The sequence below is a fragment of the Scyliorhinus canicula genome, chromosome 10 (assembly GCF_902713615.1).
Source record: "Scyliorhinus canicula chromosome 10, sScyCan1.1, whole genome shotgun sequence".
Classification (NCBI taxonomy): Eukaryota; Metazoa; Chordata; class Chondrichthyes; order Carcharhiniformes; family Scyliorhinidae; genus Scyliorhinus; species Scyliorhinus canicula.
In genome coordinates this window covers 167,207,368-167,228,628 of record NC_052155.1, presented here as the reverse complement: position 1 = coordinate 167,228,628, position 21,261 = coordinate 167,207,368, and the positions used below count along the sequence as shown (strand labels likewise).

The 21,261-nt window shown below is 42.8% G+C and overlaps 1 protein-coding gene across 3 annotated transcripts in view; it reads right to left on the bottom strand.

The window, feature by feature from the left end:
- rttn (rotatin) overlaps positions 1–21,261 on the bottom strand; it is a 229,033-nt gene that overhangs the window by 130,856 nt on the left and 76,916 nt on the right. For all 3 annotated transcript variants that reach the window (XM_038810072.1, XM_038810073.1, XM_038810074.1), the window contains exons 17-19: positions 20,982–21,121; positions 4,556–4,727; positions 1,510–1,609 (exon numbers count right to left, since the gene is read on the bottom strand). In XM_038810072.1, coding sequence (XP_038666000.1) covers positions 1,510–1,609; positions 4,556–4,727; positions 20,982–21,121 — 412 coding nt within the window. The remainder of the gene's footprint in view (positions 1–1,509; positions 1,610–4,555; positions 4,728–20,981; positions 21,122–21,261) is intronic.

Sequence of the window (21,261 nt, the reverse complement as noted above, 5' to 3'; positions counted from 1 at the left end):
AAAGGAGAGTGGAAGCTGATTGAACTGTAATATTCAAAAGGGAATGGGACAAATACTACAAAGAGCAGGCAAGGGCACTGTGGATCATGTGGCCTCTTTTCTGTGTCGAATCACTCGATGGGTTCATGTATGCTAATTCTAAATGTAACACCCAAAAATTCTGCAGGAGTGCAGTGAGCCATTTAAATCTCCATTCGATTCAGTGGGACCATAACATCCTGCCAGGCGGGTGGGTCTGTAAAATCCTGGCCACATTCGTATTGTAAAGCAGTTTGAAATTATTTGTGAAGGTTTGTTTTGCAAGCGCTGTACGTTCCCTGGTGCCTTGATAATTTTTCTCATCAGATTTCAGCAACCCAAATAAGAAAATGATTCTACTTGTTTTATTTAATTTGATTCCGCTATTATTTTGCATCTAGGTGCAATCCTTTTCTTTGATACTATCATGCATCCTGCTTTGCTGCGGTTCAACGATAATCCATATCTATGAGTTTGTTACACTTGTGTCGAGGAGGTACAAGCCCCTAAATTAAAAATAGCGAAAATAAATTAATCCAATAGTTTGTGATTTTAAAAAAAATCTTCTTTGTTTCCTTCCTGAAGACAATGAACTCATCAGTGGGGTAAAGCTCTATGAGTTTCAGAACCACCTTGCATCATACTTGAGTGACCATTCTTCTTGCACGAGTCTCCGCAGTGGGTACAAAAATGCTACTTAACTTTGGGGCACCATCCCAATGCTACCCTCAGAAGTTCACGAATCTGCCCTTCGATCAATAGTCACTGATAACAGTCGGGAACAGTGACGGTAAATCAATGTTCTTTGGTTAACTCAAGAGCTGCGAGGCTAATTGTAATTCTTAATACTCTGTCCGGCTGCAATCAGTTAAGTGAACAAAGATTGGGAATAAAGCTCAGGACCTTCTTGATCTGTATGGCCGGATCTTGATCCAGAAAACAAAAAGAAAAACAGATGCAGAGGTGGTCCAACTGCTGTTTTGAAACAAAAATAGAATCTTTCCTCCTCTTGAATTATGATTCCTCTCTTGCTTTACGTGTTCCTGCTGCATCCAGCCTTGTGCAGGGCTGCATGTGCACAGATGACGTTTTGCCAGATAACTGTTGCTGGACACCTGCCTGGGATGCTCACAGTTCCCCATCACCCTCCACCGTGTGTGAAGGGCTGCCTTGTATTTGGTGCTTGCTTATCACAGCACAACTGAAACTATTAACCTTTCATGTAGAGGGTAAGAATAGATGCCATTGCTTCTTAATCATGTGCAACTCCCACTGTTGCAATCTTTGCTAACAGATCCTTAAAGTAGAAAGGGGTGTGCTAATCATGTGCAATTTACCACCACATTCAACCCTATCCCCACATCATTCCACTGTAACTAAGAGGATGGAAATCCTCTGTACAGTACAATACATTTTAAAACTGTTTCACATGCTGGGGCAGAAAAGCCATTTGGAAAAATCACGGATAGCTACTGCATGGGAAGTGCTTACCTAGTACCATAATAGCCAGTTGCTCTGCTGCAGATTTTCGAAGAGCCATGTCAACAGTCTCAGAAATCAGGATTTCATACACTTTGCAAACATTATCATCCTAGGGGATAAAGAACAAGTGGAATAGTATCACCCTGAAAATTCACACGCTTAAATATGGCAGAAGCATGCAGGGCTGTGCATGAAAGCAAGATCATAGAATTCATAGAATTTAGTGCAGAAGGAGGCCATTCAGCCCATCGAGTCTGCACCAGCTCTTGGAAAGAGCACCCTACCCAAGGTCAACACCTCGACCCTATCCCATAAAACAGTAACCCCACCCAACACTAAGGGCAATTTTGGACACCAAGGACAATTTATCATGGCCAATCCACCTAACCTGCACATCTTTGGACTGTGGGAGGAAACCGGAGCACCCGGAGGAAACCCACGCACACACGGGGAGGATGTGCAGACTCCGCACAGAGTGACCCAAGCTGGAATCGAACCTGGGACCCTGGAGCTGTGAAGCAATTGTGCTATCCACAATGCTACCGTGCTGCCCAAAGATGGAACCATCATGCTCAGGAGGGGTCCTAGCCAGCTTCACAACCTAACAGTAATTATGAGCGCAGCCTTTTAACATTATTTTATTACTAAGCAATAATAATGTAAAAATATTACAATTTAAATCCAGGTTTTTAATATTTCATGAAACAGGATTTAAAGCGCCTTTAATTATTTGAAAACTGGAATGCAGGGCACAGTACATTAGAGTGGAAATAATGCTCAGCACTTTGGTGAGATGATACTTCACGACCAAGGTCTCCCTTCCACATGCCAAGCTCCTGACCTCCATTTAGGCAATTGGGCGTTCAATTTTTTTTTTTAATCCAGAGTGTGGTAAGCATGTGAAACTCACTACCAAATGCATTGGGTGACATGAATTTTATGGAAAGTTATAAGTGTATGAGGGGAAAAGGGATCAAAGAAGATATTGATAGGGTAAAAGATTGGCATGGGCCTGTTGGGACTAACTGTCTGCCTCAGTGCTGCAATATTTTATGTAGTATACACTTTTTAGGTGAGTGGATGGCTGGAATTGTTACCAAAACAATAGTTTCTACTTACATCAATAAGTAGGGTTAAAAATTCAACGTAAACTGATCAAGTTCACAGACAATGTCAATTTAAATGGGACAGTAGAATTTTTTAAAATATAAATTTAGAGTACCCAATTCATTTTTTCCAATTAAGGGGCAATTTTTTGTGTTCAATCCACCTACCTTGCACATCTTTGGGTTGTGGGGGCGAAACCCACGCAAACATGGGGAGAATGTGCAAACTCCACATGGACAATGACCCAGGGCCAGGATCGAACCTGGGTCCTCGGCGCCGTGAGACTGCAGTGCTACCACTGCGCCACCCTGCTGCCCTCGGGACAGTAGAATTTGAGCAGTACCCAGGAATGATGAAACAAGTCAGCTAAGTATGCAAGTGTGAAGAGCAATGGCAAATGAAATCTAACATTGACACACATGAGATACTGAACATAGCACAAAAAATGTCATCAATCATCTAGTTAAAAGGCTCACTGAAAGAGCTCTAGAAGTATTTGGCTACGATTTGGTGCAGTAGAGCATCGAACTGCGTCTGTTGCTGACTTGAACCCAGTGCCCTTCAGCCCAAAAAGCTTTTGCCTGCAGTGTTGTTGAAATTGCAAGCTAATGACACCATAGCGAGGGAAACAAATTTCTGGGACCTGAATGAACAGGTCATTGCCTCAGGAAATGAGGCTCAAGGATTAGACAGTAAATGCAGGAAGGACCGAGATGGAGGGTGAAGTAAAGGGGGATAAATTCAATGTCCAATCAGCTGTCGATAGAGAAATAAAGACAGGAAGAGAGGAAATGGATTGGCGAGAGAGGAAACTGAAAGGAAAAGTAACAATAATTATCATTCTCTCCCTGAAAATGCTAAACTCCATAATTGTTGTTGCTATTTTTCGGTGGCAAAGATTGTTTGGCAGCCATTAATAATTAACACATTACAAAAATGCAATTACACGTGTAATGATAGGAATTACCTATCTACGCCACGGTTGAATGGGCAATTAATAAGTAAATACAGCAAGTTTCTAAAAATGCAAGTTCACTAAGGGGACGATGTATTTTTTGTGAAGCCTACAGTTTGGCAAAACAAGGAGCATCTTTTGGATATTTATACTTAACCATTCATCCATTTCTTACCTGGTAAATGCTATACCATTTACTTAGAAATAATGGCGAGCACCATTAGCTTCGCTGTTATTTTGACAGCAACTATTAGTACTTGCTTAATATATTCTAACATTCTGGTCCACCATTCAACAAGCAAGATGAAGCGATTAACAATGTCAAAACCAGCTGGAGGAAGTAAAAACGCACAGTGGGCATTGAATCAGGCATCTAGGGATCCAACACCATTAATGTTGTGCAGAAAAAGGCTTGAAACCAATCCCAAAGGCAAGGGATTTCAGCCTTAAATATTGCAACAACGACTTGATCTTATAGGCTTACATTAAATAATAGGAAGCCCTTATTTAGAACACTACTTTTAAGTTAAACTATGACAGCAGCATAAGGGATCACAGGTCCAAACAAGAAAAAAGCTAATTTAGAACCGAAAACCAAGCAGTGAGCCTTTCCATCATTTAAGAAGCATTTGGAAAGAATAATGGGAAATTTGGATGGGCAATAAATGCTGGCCTAGCCAGCAACTCCCACAACCCATAAATGAATAACAAAAAAGGAGAAAGAGTGCACTATCTTCCTACGTAGATGAGAAACAAAGAGCTGAATGGCTTTTTGCATCAGTCTCTGTTACAATACCTCTCACATTTCTCCTTCCTTTAAATTCATACTGTCATATTTTAGGAAATTATTTTACTAGAAAGAATAATTTTATTGTCTGATTACATATTTAACTACACAAACAAATAGATTATACAAATGTCAACACAGAAACAAATAGTTACTTCAGGTATCCTGTATAGTTGAAAGAAACAACAAAATTGGCAGCTTCTCACCTTAAAAAAAGATTTGCCAGAGTTTTCTAATTGCAAATCAATAGATTTATCCAATATGTACAAATCAGACACACCATTCAATATATTTCCTTGTAACGGAGGCTGTTTATTGGAGGCGCCTTCTTCATTTACCAGGTATGGCATCAAATGTGTAAGAGCTAGAGAGCGCACTCTATTGAACAAACAGATAGAAAGCTTAAATTGCACTTCCAAAATAAAAGCAGTAAGATTATATTGTTAAAAAGCTGATCATGACAGAGTAAATTAATTATAAATAGGGTAGGAAATTTGCCAGTGCATGTTGAACATGGAAAATAGAAGCTTGGTACATACATAGAATACAAGTGGAAAAATTGATTCTTAGCAGCCATTTTGATAATGATCTGATTAAAACCTGATAGTGCAAGGTATAAAAGTTGGTCTTTGCTTACTTAAGTGCCTGATCCTCAAAAAGCTAAAATCATATTTCAAGAATTATTTGAACCACAAAAAGCTATTCAAGGTTCAACATTCTTTGTGTAATTCATCTTCCATTTAGCTAGAGATTGAACCCAGAGAAAAATCACAGTTCCACCACAATGTTTTGATGTTACACCAAAATGCGAGGAATGCACCCCTTTTTATACATCTTATGGATACATCTTTTGCTCAGATAAGCAAACAATGTCACATTCAGCATACAGTTAGATATTTTTCTCTTTTGGAAACTTTTGTCAAGAAAGCAGTAACCTTTATAGGTTTACCACAAGCAAGCAATGAACAAGCTCAGAGACGGTTTGTTATATGAATCAGAGCACAATTGAAGAATGTCTTCAAGCTCCGGCTCAGATTTTGCAGTCAGTGGTGGGCGAATGGCACTGGCCCTTCATTATAATTACACTTGTACAGACTTTGCGCGGGGGGGGGGGGGATGGCGCCCTCTGCAGACTTGTACGAATTGGGTAAGCAATGGCACATCAACATGATCAATTAATCAGATTATAGAATTGCTACAGAGATACATTGATCGGGATTTTACAGTACCATTTTGGTGGGAATCGTTGTGGGTGGGACAGAAAATCTGACGGACCAACCAAAGGTCCGTTGACTTCGGGCCTGGAATTTCCGGTTCTGCTAGATGCCCAGTCCAAACCAGAAGGTGTCACTTAGAATACCTAATTCAATATCAAACCATGTACAGAAAGTAAAATGAGGCAAGGGAAAGAAAGGTAGAATTGAAAGATAACATGCGGAAAGTAAAACAAATAAATTGAACTTTTAAATCTTTTAAAATTCCAACAATAATTCAAATTTGATGGAATGAGATTCAACACCCATCCCATGTATTTCAACATAGGATTTCTCGGCAGGATACTAGTATAGCAGAGCTTCTAAAGGAACAGGTTTAATCAGACAGAAACTTCCTGATGAATGTGCATGGCGGCCAGAAGCTGCTGTCCAATTCATCCATTAATAATGAAGTGTGCTGATGATCACAGTGTTGCTTCGACTGCAAAATCTGGGCCATAATGTCTTTGCTTCGCAAGATGATCAAATACGAGATTCAGCACATTAGACCCACTTTTGTTTAGAAAATTAATGGGACCTTATTTAGAATGGAATTGGTGAGTTCTGAATCATTCTGGACTGAAATCCTATAATTCTTCATTTAATTCCTCCAAGGATTGAAAGTAGATGGTGATTAGTTTGTGTTTTCCCCTACTTGGATGTTAACAACAGTTACTCACATGATTCTGGATATGGAATCCATCAAGGTTATTCCATGCAGCCCATCAGAATGAATATATTCAGTGGACCAAATTGACAGATTATAATCTATTAAATGAGAAGAGAGTGATAGATGCTTTGCCTTAACACCAGTGTACAAAAACTGTAGACCTTGATTTATTCTTGGATCCGATAAAATAGTTTATAATCACCCCAAGAAACAAAATTATTCTTAATGGGACATGTTTATTTATCTGCTTGATAACAATGTAAACATAGCCAGATCACACCCTGTGATATGGATTACCCAAGCAAGGGGCTTCCAAAGTACATACGTGCACGGAATTTTAAAAGAGGTTTTATTGTACATTCTTTTTGCAATCACACAATGGAGCCAAATAGAATGAAAGGTAATTTTAGGAGAAAGCTGGGGCGGAATTCTCCAATAATGGGGCTATGTCCCCAAGCCAGCATCAAAATGTGGAAAGTTTTCCTTAAGGAAAGTCCAGAGTGATTCTCCGATTTGCAGGGGGCTAGCAGGGCTCCGGAATACTTCTCGCAGCTTTGGCTGCGGATACGGGGCCCTGCACCAGTCAGGAGTCTGCCAATGCGTGCGGTGGAAGCCCATACGACATGGCAGACTCAGCCCGCGGAGCGGCACCAGGAATGTAGGTACCCCGAGATCGCACGGGCCAGCATATCGGTGCCACCCGATCGCTTGCCTGGCCATCTGAGAGTAAAACAGAATCTGATAGTGATTTTAACAGGAGTAATGTGTGGGAGAATTGACGGCGAAATTAGTGAATTCAAACAGAAATGAGATGAGGTTTCTTCCTTTAAGAATGCAAGTCAGCGGCAATTCACATTAAACAATTAATCACCTGACAGTAGATCTCTGACTTGGTTGCAATTATAGTGGCTGACTGTTGACTGACCAGTTGTAACTGGAGCAAAAAGGTATATTCGAAGGAAAGTTTTTGATTCGCAGAGCTGGAAGTATCATAAATTATAAACTCTAAATACCATCAAGAAGTACATGCCAAATGTTGTACCAAGTGATTCACCTCCTGACTTTCCAAAGCCTTTCCACTATTTACAAGGCAAAAGTAAGGAATATCCCCACAACCATGGAGGACCAAATCATCAACATTCAAGAAGCTTGACACTATCCAGCACAAAGCAATCCATTTGATCAGCATGCTGCCTACCATCTCCAACACTCTTTCACTTCACAACTGATGCATTGTGGCGACAGTAAATATCATCAACAAGCTACATAGCAGTACAGTACAGAAGAGGCCCTTCGGCTCATTGAGTCAGCACCAAATCTATACTAAATCTACACAAATCTCACATTCCAGCACTTGGCCGATAGCTTTGAATGTTATGACATTTCAAGTGGTCATCCATGTACTTTTTTTTAAATGATTGCGATGTTTCTGCCTCTACTCCCCTCCAAGGCAGTGCATTCCAGACTCCCTCCACCCTCTTGAGCGAAAACATTTTCCCTGAAATGCTCGCTAAACCTCCTGTCCTTCATCTAAAACCATCCCCTCGTTATTGACTCTTCAACTGAGGAGAACAGCTGCTTCCTATCCACCCTGTCCATACCCCTCATAATCTTGAGCATCCTCTGCACCTTCTCCAGTGCAATAACATCCTTCCTGTAGCGAGGTGACCAGAACTGCAAACAGTACTCCAGCTGTGGCTTAACCAATGTTTAGTACAGCTCCAGCATAACTTCCCTGCTCTTAGAATATATGCCATGATTGATAAATGCAAGTGTTCCGTATGCCTTTGCAACTACTTTATTAACCTGCCCTGCCACCTTCAGGGATCTTCGGACAACCACCCTTAGATGCCCCTGTTCCTCGGAGCTTTCAGTACTCCCTTGTGTTGTTACACCTTCCAAAGTGCATCACCTAGCAGTTTTCAGGGCTAAATTCCATCTGTCATTGATCTACCCAACCAGTCTATACCTTCCTGCACCTCAAGACCTTCCTCGCTTTTAACCACTCTGCCAATCTTCGTGGCATCCGCAAACTCGCTCATCACCCCTCTCACATTCTCATCTATATTGTTTATATATATATCACAAACAATAAGGGACCGAGCACTGATCCCTGTGGCACGCCATTGGACACCGGCCTCCAGGCACACAGCCTTCTACTACGACCTTCTGTCTCCAACCACTAAGCCAGTTTTGGATTCAATTTGCCAAGTTACCCTGGATACCATGTGCTTTCACCTTCTTTATCAGTATCCTATGTGGGATCTTGTCAAAGGTTTTGCTGAAATCCATATAAACTATGTCAACTGCATACCGGCATCATTACACTGGATCACCACCTCGAAAAATTCAGTCAAATTTGTTGTACATGACTTCACTCTGACAAAGCCATGCTGACTATCCCTGATCAAACCTTGCCTCTCCGAGTAGAGATTAATTTTCTCCTGCAGAATTTTCTCCAATAGTTTCCTACCACTGACGTGTGACTCACTGGTCTGTAATTCCCTGGTATATCTCTACCAACCTTCTTGAAAGTAGAACCACATTGGCTGTCCTTCAATCTTCTGGTACCACCCCAGTGGCCAGAGAGGAATTAAAAAGTTGGGTCAAATCCCTCTAATTTCCTCCCTTGCCTCCCACACCCCTGTGGACCTGGGGTTTTATCTACTTTTAAGACCGCCAAAAACGTCCAATATTTCCTCACACCCTATGTCAAACTGTTCAAGAAATTCACAGTCCCTCTCCCGAATTCTGTACCGACATCCTCCTTTGCCCCAGTGAAGACAGATGTGAAGTACTCGTTTAGTATTCTACCAATGAACTCCGGTTCCATGCACAGATTGCCTCCTTGGTCCCTAATGGACTCTATTCTTTCCTTGGATATCCTCTTCCCCTTTTCATACTAAATGAATACTTTTCGTCAGTATTCACTCAAGAAAAAGATAATATTGTGGAGGAGAATGCTGAGACCCAGGCTATTAGAATAGATGGCATTGAGGTGCGTAGGGAAGAAGTGTTGGCAATTCTGGACAAGGTGAAAATAGATAAGTCCCCGGGGCCGGATGGGATTTATCCTAGGATTCTCTGGGAAGCCAGGGAAGAGATTGCTGAGCCCTTGGCTTTGATTTTTAGGTCATCATTGGCTACAGGAATAGTGCCAGAGGACTGGAGGATAGCAAATGTGGTCCCTTTGTTCAAGAAGGGGAGTAGAGATAACCCCGGTAACTATAGGCCGGTGAGCCTAACGTCTGTGGTGGGTAAAGTCTTGGAGAGGATTATAAAAGATACGATTTATAATCATCTAGATAGGAATAATATGATTAGGGATAGTCAGCATGGTTTTGTGAAGGGTAGGTCATGCCTCACAAACCTTATCGAGTTCTTTGAGAAGGTGACTGAACAGGTAGACGAGGGTAGAGCAGTTGATGTGGTGTATATGGATTTCAGTAAAGCGTTTGATAAGGTTCCCCACGGTCGGCTATTGCAGAAAATACGGAGGCTGGGGATTGAGGGTGATTTAGAGATGTGGATCAGAAATTGGCTAGTTGAAAGAAGACAGAGAGTGGTAGTTGATGGGAAATGTTCAGAATGGAGTTCAGTTACGAGTGGCGTACCTCAAGGATCTGTTCTGGGGCCGTTGCTGTTTGTCATTTTTATAAATGACCTAGAGGAGGGCGCAGAAGGATGGGTGAGTAAATTTGCAGACGACACTAAAGTCGGTGGAGTTGTAGACAGTGCGGAAGGATGTTGCAGGTTACAGAGGGACATAGATAAGCTGCAGAGCTGGGCTGAGAGGTGGCAAATGGAGTTTAATGTGGAGAAGTGTGAGGTGATTCACTTTGGAAAGAATAACAGGAATGCGGAATATTTGGCTAATGGTAAAATTCTTGGTAGTGTGGATGAGCAGAGGGATCTCGGTGTCCATGTACATAGATCCCTGAAAGTTGCCACCCAGGTTGATAGGGTTGTGAAGAAGGCCTATGGTGTGTTGGCCTTTATTGGTAGAGGGATTGAGTTCCGGAGCCATGAGGTCATGATGCAGCTGTACCAAACTCTGGTACGGCCGCATTTGGAGTATTGCGTACAGTTCTGGTCGCCTCATTATAGGAAGGACGTGGAAGCTTTGGAACGGGTGCAGAGGAGATTTACCAGGATGTTGCCTGGTATGGAGGGAAAATCTTATGAGGAAAGGCTGATGGACTTGAGGTTGTTTTCGTTAGAGAGAAGAAGGTTAAGAGGTGACTTAATAGAGGCATACAAAATGATCAGAGGGTTAGATAGGGTGGACAGCGAGAGCCTTCTCCCGCGGATGGAGGTGGCTAGCACGAGGGGACATAGCCTTAAATTGAGGGGTAATAGATATAGGACAGAGGTCAGAGGTGGGTTTTTTACGCAAAGAGTGGTGAGGCCGTGGAATGCCCTACCTGCAACAGTAGTGAACTCGCCAACATTGAGGGCATTTAAAAATTTATTGGATAAGCATATGGATGATAAGGGCATAGTGTAGGTTAGATGGCCTTTAGTGTTTTTTTTTTTTTTTCCATGTCGGTGCAACATCGAGGGCCGAAGGGCCTGTACTGCGCTGTATCGTTCTATGTTCTATGTTCTATGTAATGTCGTTATAGAATATCTTGGGATTCTCCCTAATTTTACTCGCCAGTGCTCATCACGTACCCTTCTTTGCTCTCCTAATTGCTTTCTTTTCTAAATTCTTTCTCAAGTCCCCCCACCCCCGCACTTTCTATACTCCACTAATGCCTCCCCTAATGTGCTCCCTTTCTACCTTTTCTTTCTTATCCACTCCTAAATATTTCTCAACATCCAGAATTCTTTGGGCTTGTTGCTCCTACATTTCACCCTAAAAGGAACACTTTGGGCCTGTACTCTCCCCATTTCCTTTTTGAATGTCTCCCCATTGCTCTTCTGTAGATTTTCCCATAAGAAGCTGTTCCAAATTAGCTGGGCCAAATCCTGCCTTATTCCAATAAAATTTGCGTTCGCCCAATCCAAAACCAATTTTTGCAGATCATCTTTTTCCTTAAGAAACTTAAATCGTGCTGTGTTATAGTCGCTATCACTAATGTACTCCCCCACTGCCACTTCGAATACCTATACGGTTTCATTTCCAGAAGTAGATCCAGCATTGTGCCACCCCATGTTGGACCTTCTACAGATTGACATAAAAAGCTTTCCCGAATAAATTTCAAGAAATCTGCCCCATCCAAAGCCACTGTGGCTATCCCAATTAATGTTGGGGAAGTTGAAATCTCCTCATATAATCAACCTATTATTATTTTTACACACCTCAGAGAATTGTCTACATATCTGCTCCCCTATTGCCCACTGACTGTTCGGGAGCCTATATACACACCCAGCAATGTGACTGCCCCCTTTTTATTCAAAGCTCTACCCACAAAGCCTAATTTGAAGACCCTTCCAAGACATCATCCCTCCTTAATGCAGTAACTGACACCTCAATTAATAATGCAACACTTCCTCTTTTACGGCCTCCCATCTCACCTGAAGATTCCATATCCCAGAATGTTGAGTTGCCAGTCCTGCCCTCCCTCATCCAAGTCTGTGTGATGGCAACAATATCACAATTCTACATGTCAATCCATGCCCGTAACTCTTCAGTCTTACCTATAATGCACCTAGCATTAAAAAAGGTCACCCAGCTTCGCCTTACTCCCTTGGAACTCAACATGGCTGAACTCCCTCTGTTTTGGTTCCTTTACTATCATATGCACTGAAACAACTCACCACGGCTTTTTTGACCAGCATTTTCCAAACCTAGGACCTTCACTACCTAGAAGAACAGAGCACCAGGCAAGTGGAAACACCAACACCAGGATCCCCTTGAGGACACACACCAAGACTTGGTAACATATCGCTGTTCCTTCATTTTTTTTTTATAAATGTTTTTATTCAGTTTTCATATTTTATATTGAACAAATTACAAATTGTTAGGAGAGAAAAAAGAACAAAAAAAAAAAAAAAAAAAAAAAAGAAAAACAACAAACAAACACGCAAAAATTAACATACATATTTACAGGTAAGCATCTTCGTAGTAGTAACTGCGCCCGCCCCCCCCCCCCCCCCCCCAACATGTTTATTTAGTTTGGTTTTGGGCCTTAGCTAGCCATCGAACCCCCGTACCGAACCTGTAGCCCCTCCCGCTACCTTCCCCCGACTATTCTTCCTCTTGTACATTGGCCACAAATAGGTCCCGGAACAGTTGCATGAATGGCTCCCACGTTCTGTGGAAGCCGTCGTCCGACCCTCGGATGGCAAATTTGATTTTCTCCATTTGGAGAGATTCCGAGAGGTCGGACAGCCAGTCCGCAGCTCTGGGCGGTGCTGCTGACCGCCAGCCAAACAGGATTCTACGGCGGGCGATCAGGGAGGCAAAGGCAAGGGCGTCCGCCCTCCTCCCCAGGAATAGATCTGGCTGTTCTGAAACCCCGAAGACCGCCACTATCGGGCATGGCTCCACCCTCACTCCCACCACTTTGGACATAACCTCGAAGAAGGCTGTCCAGTACTCCACGAGTCTGGGGCAAGACCAGAACATGTGGGCGTGGTTGGCCGGGCCTCTTTGGCACCGTTCACATCTGTCTTCCACCTCCGGGAAGAACCTACTCATACGGGTTCTTGTTAAGTGGGCTCTATGTACCACTTTTAGTTGCGTCAGGCTGAGCCTTATTGCTGGGTCAAAATCATGAATTTCATACTCCAGACTGCATTGTGGAAATATCTTCATCACACAGACTGCAGCAGTTCAACAAAGTGGTTAACTACCAGCTCAAGCACAATTAGGGATGGGCAATAAATGCAGAATTGCCAGTGGTGCTCACAACTCATGAATAAATTAGATAGATCTGCTATACAGAATAGCAACAGGAATTTGGTGCAGAGGAGGAAGGTGAGGTTTAATGCTTTAAATCAAACGGTAACAGTAAATATAGAAATAATCAGAGTAATTAAATTTAAAGAGATAAACTTAAAATTAAGTAACGTACAGCGACATTAAAGGGATCTGAATTATACGGAATAAAAACTGATACATATAAATAATTGAATAATAAATAGTAGGGGAATACTAAACCAAAACTATATATTATACATTGACCTTTTGGCTAAGATTAAGAGTGAAATCACATGTAATGCTGGTTCTTGTCAGCTTGGATCTAGTATGTCTCTTTTGCGGGGACTATCAATTCTACTCAATTTGAATTTCAATTAGCTTTCAGAGCAAGCAAAGAAATGGATTTAGAACCTGTCCTGTCCGCTCTGTGGATTCTAACTCTGAGAATGGAATGAAATTTAAAACATATATATATATATATATATATATATATATATATTATACGCATACATATATATACTATATGACTTTTAGGTAAAATGATATGGCAGTTGAGGGTCATTGCCCATAATTCCTATCCTGTAGCAGGACCTCAGAGCCCGGTATGTTTTCTCGATAACCACCCATGTACCCCTCCAGTTACTTAAACTCAAGGGACAGAATTATTCAGTCATTCCCACCAGTGGGATTTTCTAGTGCCATCTGCGGGCTTCCCGAAGACAGCAGGGTAAAGGAATGTAAATCACCATCAACTTAGACAGGACCTGAGGATCTGGCAATTGAATACACAGAAATCATAGTCCATGGGGTAATCACTGACATCAGAAGGAAAAGGATTAGGGATCTGCAGCCAGAGTTTCAGGTGTTCAGAAGGAAGTTCATAAGAGTAGAAACCCCAAAGTAGCAAACTCGGAATTGTTCCCAGTGTTACACACCAATGAGTATAGGAGCTGTAGGAAAAGACAGGTTAACGTGTGACTGGGCAAATGGCGCAGGAGGAAAGACTTCAGTTTCCTGCAGCGTTAGGACCAAAACTAGCTGCACAGGTTGCAGCTCTGGCACCAATATCATCACAGAAAGCTTCACTGACACTGCAAGTGGGTATTTTAACTAACTTAGTAGTAGAAAGGGCACCCAGGATGAAACATTAGAAAAGAGAAACATAGAGAATTTGGAGCGCAAATACTGTAGTACTGGAGAAAAGAATATCCCAGAAATTTGAGGAATCAGAAAGGGCACATAATGCCCATGAGTGGAATTCTCTGGATGACTAAAGATGGAGGTTAAAATTGGATAAAAGGAGGCATATGACCAACTATCAGGTTCATTACGCAACAAAGAACATTGTTCAATGTAGAAAGCGTAAGTACAATTCTTATAATTAACACAACTTGACACAATCAATCCATTATGTCGAAGGAAAAATAACCCTTAAAAGGACACACTATAAAACAGATGGTGGATCACCACAGCAACAAAATGAGCCGAGTCCGGCTGGAGGTGATTGTGACCAGCTGAAAATGTTGTGTTCACTGTGTCGAAACAAGTGCGCTACTCAGTCATGGGCTGTACTTGTCAAAATCTGTTGTCGACAAGCCACCATACCAGAGGTATCATAGACTTTGCAGTGCAGAAGAAGGTCATTTGGACAATCAGGTCTGCACCGGCTCTTGGAAAGAGCATCTTACCCAAGCCCACACCTCCACCCTATCCCCGCAAACCAGTAACCCCAACCAACCTTTTTGGATACTAATGGCAATTTAGCATGGCCACTTCACCTAACCTACACATCTTTGGACTGTGGGAGGAAACCGGAGCCCCCGGAGGAACCCCACGCAGACACGGGGAGAACGTGCAGACTCCGCACAGATAGTGACCCAAGCCGGAATCGAACCTGGGACCCTGGTGCTGTGAAACTGTGCTAACCACTGTGCTACATTAAAAAATACTTTTCTTTTTATGTGAAGAGATACGTTTTGGGAGGAAGAATGAGGAAGGGCAGCACATACCAAATCGCAAAATTGTAAAGGGAGCACAGAAACAGGGAACTGGGAGTGTGGAAACATAACCTTTGAAGGTAGCAGGACAAGTTGAGATGGTCATTAAAAATATGGAATGCTTGGCTTTATTAATAGTGGGAGGCAGTGGTGTAGTGGTATTGTCGCTGGACTAGTAATCCAGAGACCCACAATCATGCTCTAGGAACCCAGGTGAGAATCCTGCCATGGCAGGTGGTGAAATCTGAATTTAATAACCGTTCGCTAATGTCGAAGGAAATCGGTCGTCCTTACCTGGTCTGGCCTACATGTGACTTCAGGCCCACAGCTATGTGGTTGACTCTCAAATGCCCTCAGGGATGGGCAACAAATGTTGGCCCAGCCAGCGATGCCCACATCCCATGAACGATTAAAAAAATAGTGCAAAAGCAAAATGGATATGCTAAATCTTTATACAGTAATCACTGGTTAGATCGGAGTTGGATTAGCTGTTTTAGGATTTAAAAGGAAGACAAGAACTTATACAAGTATAGGAGAAATTTAGTAGAACGGCACCAGGGACTTTGGTTCTGGAGAGATTGGAGAAGGTGGGCTTTTTCTCCTTCAGAGCAGTCAAGAGGGGATTTGCTCAGGTGCTCAAAGCCATAAACAGATTTGACAGAGTAATTAAGAGGAAGCTGTTTCCGTAGCTGAGGGGCCAGTAACCAGCGGACACAGATATGATTGCCAAAAGAGGCAGAGGCAGCATGACAAAACGCTGTTTTCAAACACAGGAAGACGTTGCGTGCACTACCTGAAAGGGCAATAGGAGGAGGTTCAGAGTCTTAATGCTCAAAAGATGCACCGGAAGGGCATTAAAAGTGTACTTAGTAGAATTCCGGTTGCCACCATCAGCATCTGCCACTTTTAACAGCAATCCCCTGTTTTTTTTTAATCTTTTGAACAGCAAAACAGTCAAGGAGTAGTTAGTAGCAAATCCAGCCATCTGGCTGTGATCAAAGGTCTTGCATGGGGCCGAGTTACCCTGGTGACTTATAGCTGTGGATTCTATAAATGAAAGAAAAAGGAATGAAGAGATATTCCCTTCCATGGAATGAGACAATTCAGATTCCAAGCTCAGGGATCTCAATTTCTGGAATAGAAACTCTAGTGGTGTTGACAGGGTGGATGAGGAGAGCATCTTGTCGGAGAATCAAGAACTAGAGCTCATTGTTTAAATATAAAGGGTAACTCATTTACGACAGAGATGAGGAGAATTTCTTTCGCTCAGAAGGTTGAGAGTGTCACTGGAACTCTCTTCCTCAAAAGTCAGTGGAAACACAGTCGTTAAATATTTTTAAGGGTGAGCTGGATAGATTCTTGATTAACAAGGGAGTGAAAGTTTATCGGGGATAGGCAAGAGTGTGGGGTTGAGGTTACAATCAGATCAACTATGATCTTATTGGTGGAGCAGGCTTGAGGAGATTCGAGTGGCCCACTCCTGCCCCTAATACATATGTTCGTAAAAGCCAGTGAACATTTTATTCTGAAGTAATAGGCAGAGCTAAAGCTCCAGGAAACTTCACTCTTGAAACAGACAATTGTTTGCCTCATTGCAGAATCCAATTGAAAGGATTAGTTATATTTTGACTGAGAAACAGACAAATGTTAAAACTGGTAGAAGTGCAGGTTGGATAATTGTATAACAAGGTGGATCTGACACCAGAACACCTCAGCTTGACAATGGTAATGAATTAAATCAAGCTTCCCTTCTTCCCTTTTAGCTGGCCTCAAATAGTGTTAGCAGCTGCGCCAAAACAGAAGAGCCAGGTTAAGGACTGGTTTAGCACAGGGCTAAATCGCTGGCTTTGAAAGCAGACCCAGGCAGGCCAGCAGCACGGTTCAATTCCAGTACCAGCCTCCCCGAACTGGCGCCGGAATGTGGCGACTAGAGGCTTTTCACAGTAACTTCGTTTGAAGCCTACTTGTGACAATAAGCGATTTTCATTTCATTTCATTTCCAGAGTGGTAGCATTGTGATCATCAGTCATGTTCGTACAAGGTGACATAGATCAACGTGAACTAATGTCCAACTTATCATCTGGGGTTCATCTGTGGTCAAGACTGATGCAGGTTTATAATGACCTCGGTTTTTCTGCTGGAACAAACTAAATGACTAATTTCCAAAATTAGTTGATGTCCAAAGTGTTCCTTTATCATATCTGCTCCCCAAAAATGTATTACTAATAATAATAATCGCTTATTGTCACAAATAGGCTTCAATGAAGTTACTGTGAAAAGCCGCTAGTCGCAGAGAGTGACTCTCTTCATATTTTCTTGAGATATCTGGTGCTGGAACAATGGTATCTGGGAGGTATTTAGAATGTAAAATAAATTTGATAACATCAGGATTTCAACCATTTAATCTCTTCTTCTTCAACAGTCCCTCTGACTCTAGGATGACTTGCTTCCACACTAAAAATGAGTTCTCAGGTGTCCGAAGAGTCTAACGTGTGACCTCCAGTCTCTGTCACAAGTGGGGCACACAGTGGTGGAGGAGCAAGTGGGTGGGGTGCCCGGGTTGCCACTCTCTCCTTTTGCTGTCGACTCTTGGCTTCAGCTTGCTCTCAACAATGAAACTCAAGGGGCGCGATTCTCCGCAAAGGCGGAGAGTCGTGAAGGCTGCCACGAAACCGGCCGTGTTTCACGGCAGCCTCCGCGCCCCCTCCCGGGACCCGATTCTGCTCCCCGGTCGGGGCTAGCATCGCGGCCCCGTGAACTCCGGCATCTCGGGCTTAACGAATTTCGCTAAGCCCGCGCGCCAAAGTTAGCGACGGCTGACGCATATGATGACGTCATCCGCGCATATGCGTCAGACCCGCGCACGCGCGGTCCGTAATGCCCCTCAGCCACCCCACGGACTTATCCTGCGGGGCGGCGGAGGGAGAAAGAGTGCGCGGGAATCGGACCCGCTGCCGGCGATCGGTGCCCACCGATCGCGGGCCCATTCCACCCTTGGCACGGCCGCAATCGGTGGCATGGTTGTGCAGAACAGCACTTTGCGGCCGTTTTCACGAACTGGTATAGCAGGTGTATTAAAAATCGTGAAAACGGCCATAAAGGCCTTGGAAATCGGCCCATCGGCCAGGGGAGAATCGCTGTTCGCCGTAAAAAAACGGCGAGCAGCAATTCGTGTCGGGGGGCGGGCGGGGGGGGGGGGGGAGAATAGCGGGAGGGCGTCGGACCAGCGTCGCCGTAAAAATTTGCGCTGCCCGCTATTCTCCGCCCCGTCGTGAGTGCGGAGAATCGCGCCCAAGGTGTTCAGCTCCTCCCTGGAAGCTTTTCCGTCACTGTGGGTGGTATTACGCCAGGGATCCCCAGGTGTCAGCACTTTTTCGAGGCGGCTTTGATGGTGCCCTTGAAGCGTTTCCACTGCCCTCCTGGGGCTCACTTTAGCCGTGTGGAAGCTCCAAGTATAACGCTTGTTTCGAGAGTCTCATGTCAGGCATGTACCCGATGTGGAGCTGATCGAGCTTGGTCAATGCTTTGATGTTGAGGATGTTGGACTGAATGAGACGTTGGTGTGCTCAACTTGCCAATAGATTTGCAGAATCTTGCGGAGGCAGCGCTGGTGGTATTTTTCCAGGGTTTTAAGGTGCCTGCTATACATACATAGTCCACTGAGCCATATATAAGGGCGGATATAGTACTGCTGTGGACACCATGAACTTGGGTGACAGTCTGAGGCCAGTGTCTTGAAACACTCTCTTCCTCTATCAACACAGAAGCTGGCGTCCCTACAATATAATTCCATTTCTGTAATAAACTGATGAAGGAAACACTCATACTGCAAATCATATCTGGCTAGGATTTTGCATGACATCAAATATTCCCATTCCAATAAATTAATTTTAATGGCTGTGGAATAGATCTAATTATTCTTTGCCATGAGCTGTATCCTTAACCCTGTATGACACTGCTGTTTGATGATTGCAGTGAGAGTTCTATCACTTTACTTCCATTACTTCTCAGTTTATTAGATTTATTATTAGATTTCAATGTTCAATAAAGAATTGATGGACCAACAGGTAACCTTGAATCTTATCTCACATCTTTCTTTTAGAGAGAAAACTTTAAAGTTGATTTAAAATTGTACAAATTTAATTTTTCCTCGAGCATCGTCTTAAAAATCATTTAAAAAACCTTCAAAGGAGGACTCAAATATCCTTGTAGATTTTTCCAACAAATAAATTCAGAAATATTTAAATCCACATTGATAGGGTTTGATGAAGTAAGGTGGGAGGAAGCGTGTGTGGAGCAGAAATACCAGCTGGTCAAGTTGGGTTGAAAGGTCCATTCCTGTGCTGTACATTCTAGGTAACTATCTGCTGAGAAGGCAAAAGTTAATATCTACAATTGGGAAACACGTGAGAAATGTTACCCCTCGCTGTATTAACCACCCATGTTTCCCCTTTTAGCAGCGGAGAAGCCCGGCAGGTCATTTGCTCCTACGATTAATGTAGCCCCACAGCTGACTATTTGGAAGAGTTTTGAAGGCCCCCTTGTACCGTGGAAAGCATTTGCCCATATAATAGAACCTTGCTCAGATAGCCCGATTGCAAAGTCAGCACGTATCTTCTTATGCTAGCCGATATCTTACAACTTAACCGTGCAACATGTTGGGAGAACAAGTGCTATTACAGCTCTTCCACACAAGGGATTTGCTGGTAACTCAATTTCTCCTTTCCTATAGTTAGACATTTTGTAGGTTACATAAAAAAAGCATTGGTTTTGATATCCTGACAAAGTGGGTTAATTCCCAAAAAGTAACATACAGCATCTGCTTCTCGCCATTGAGATTATCTGGTGTGAATTTGAATTCTAATTCTTTTAATTTTTCTTCCACCAGTAAACCACAAAATTTGATTTGTTCATCGTTGTGACTCATTATTGACTTAATGAAACCACACTAAAGGGCAACACGGTAGCATGGCAGCACAGTGGTTAGCACTGTTGCTTCACAGCTCCAGAGTCCTATGTTCGACCTCCGTCTTGGGTCACTGTCTGTGCGGAGTCTGCACGTTCGCCCCATGTCTGCATGGGTTTCCTCCAGGCACTCTGGTTTCCTCCCACATGTCCCGAAGACATGCTTGTTAGGTGAATTGGGCATTCTGAATTTTCTCTCAGTGGACCTGAACAGATGCTGGTATGTGGCAACGAGGGTATTTTCACAGTACTTCATTGCAATGTTAATGAAAGCCTACTTGTGACACTCAAATGAGATTATTATTATAAAAAATGAGAAAGGATTCAAATCTTACTTACCCTCAGGGCACTTTACCGTACTTTTATGTAGAATTTACAGCACTGAAACATTTGACTCTACAGTGCTTGTACGCCATAAAAGCCTCCTCCCAGATTACTTCATCTCATCAACATTTCTTTTAGTGAAGTTACTGGTGTACCATAGAAAAACGGTGGTTCTTAAGTGCACAGCAAGATTCCACAAGCAACATTGACCAAATGACCTGTTTTTGTGATTTTCATTGAGGGATAATACTTTCCAAACCATTGCAATATCTTCTGTGGTCTTTTTTGACTAGTACCATGGGATCAGTAAGGGCCGATTAATTTGTTGCGTGTTTGTGGGACCTTGGTGTTGACATATTGGCTGCTGAATGTCCCTACAATACAACTGACCATGTTTTAAAGGTTATTCATTGGCTGTGAAGTACTCTCGGTATATTCCAAGAACATGAAACCTGCGATATAATAAATGCAACTTCCTGTTAGAAAACTTAATTATTGCATTCTAGTTCAATACAAAAGAGCAATTTGCCTTAAAATAAATTAGAATATGCTTACAAATGCAATTTGCTCATAAAAAGTCGAAGAGATGCACGAATCCTGGTTGTGCGTGATAGACTGCCAGCAGTAGCTTCATTGCACGGCTCACTCAGTGCAAGGATGCAACTTCCTAGTAGATCTTCTGTCGTTGCAAAGCCCTAGAAAAACCAGAGAACAGGTGTGGGAGGACTTCAAAACTGAAACAATCACCATTTGTGACTCAAACACAGATACTCAATAAACACGTGGGCTTAAGTGTAGCATTTAATCAGCAGCTTGTCAAAGATGTAGCTCACCC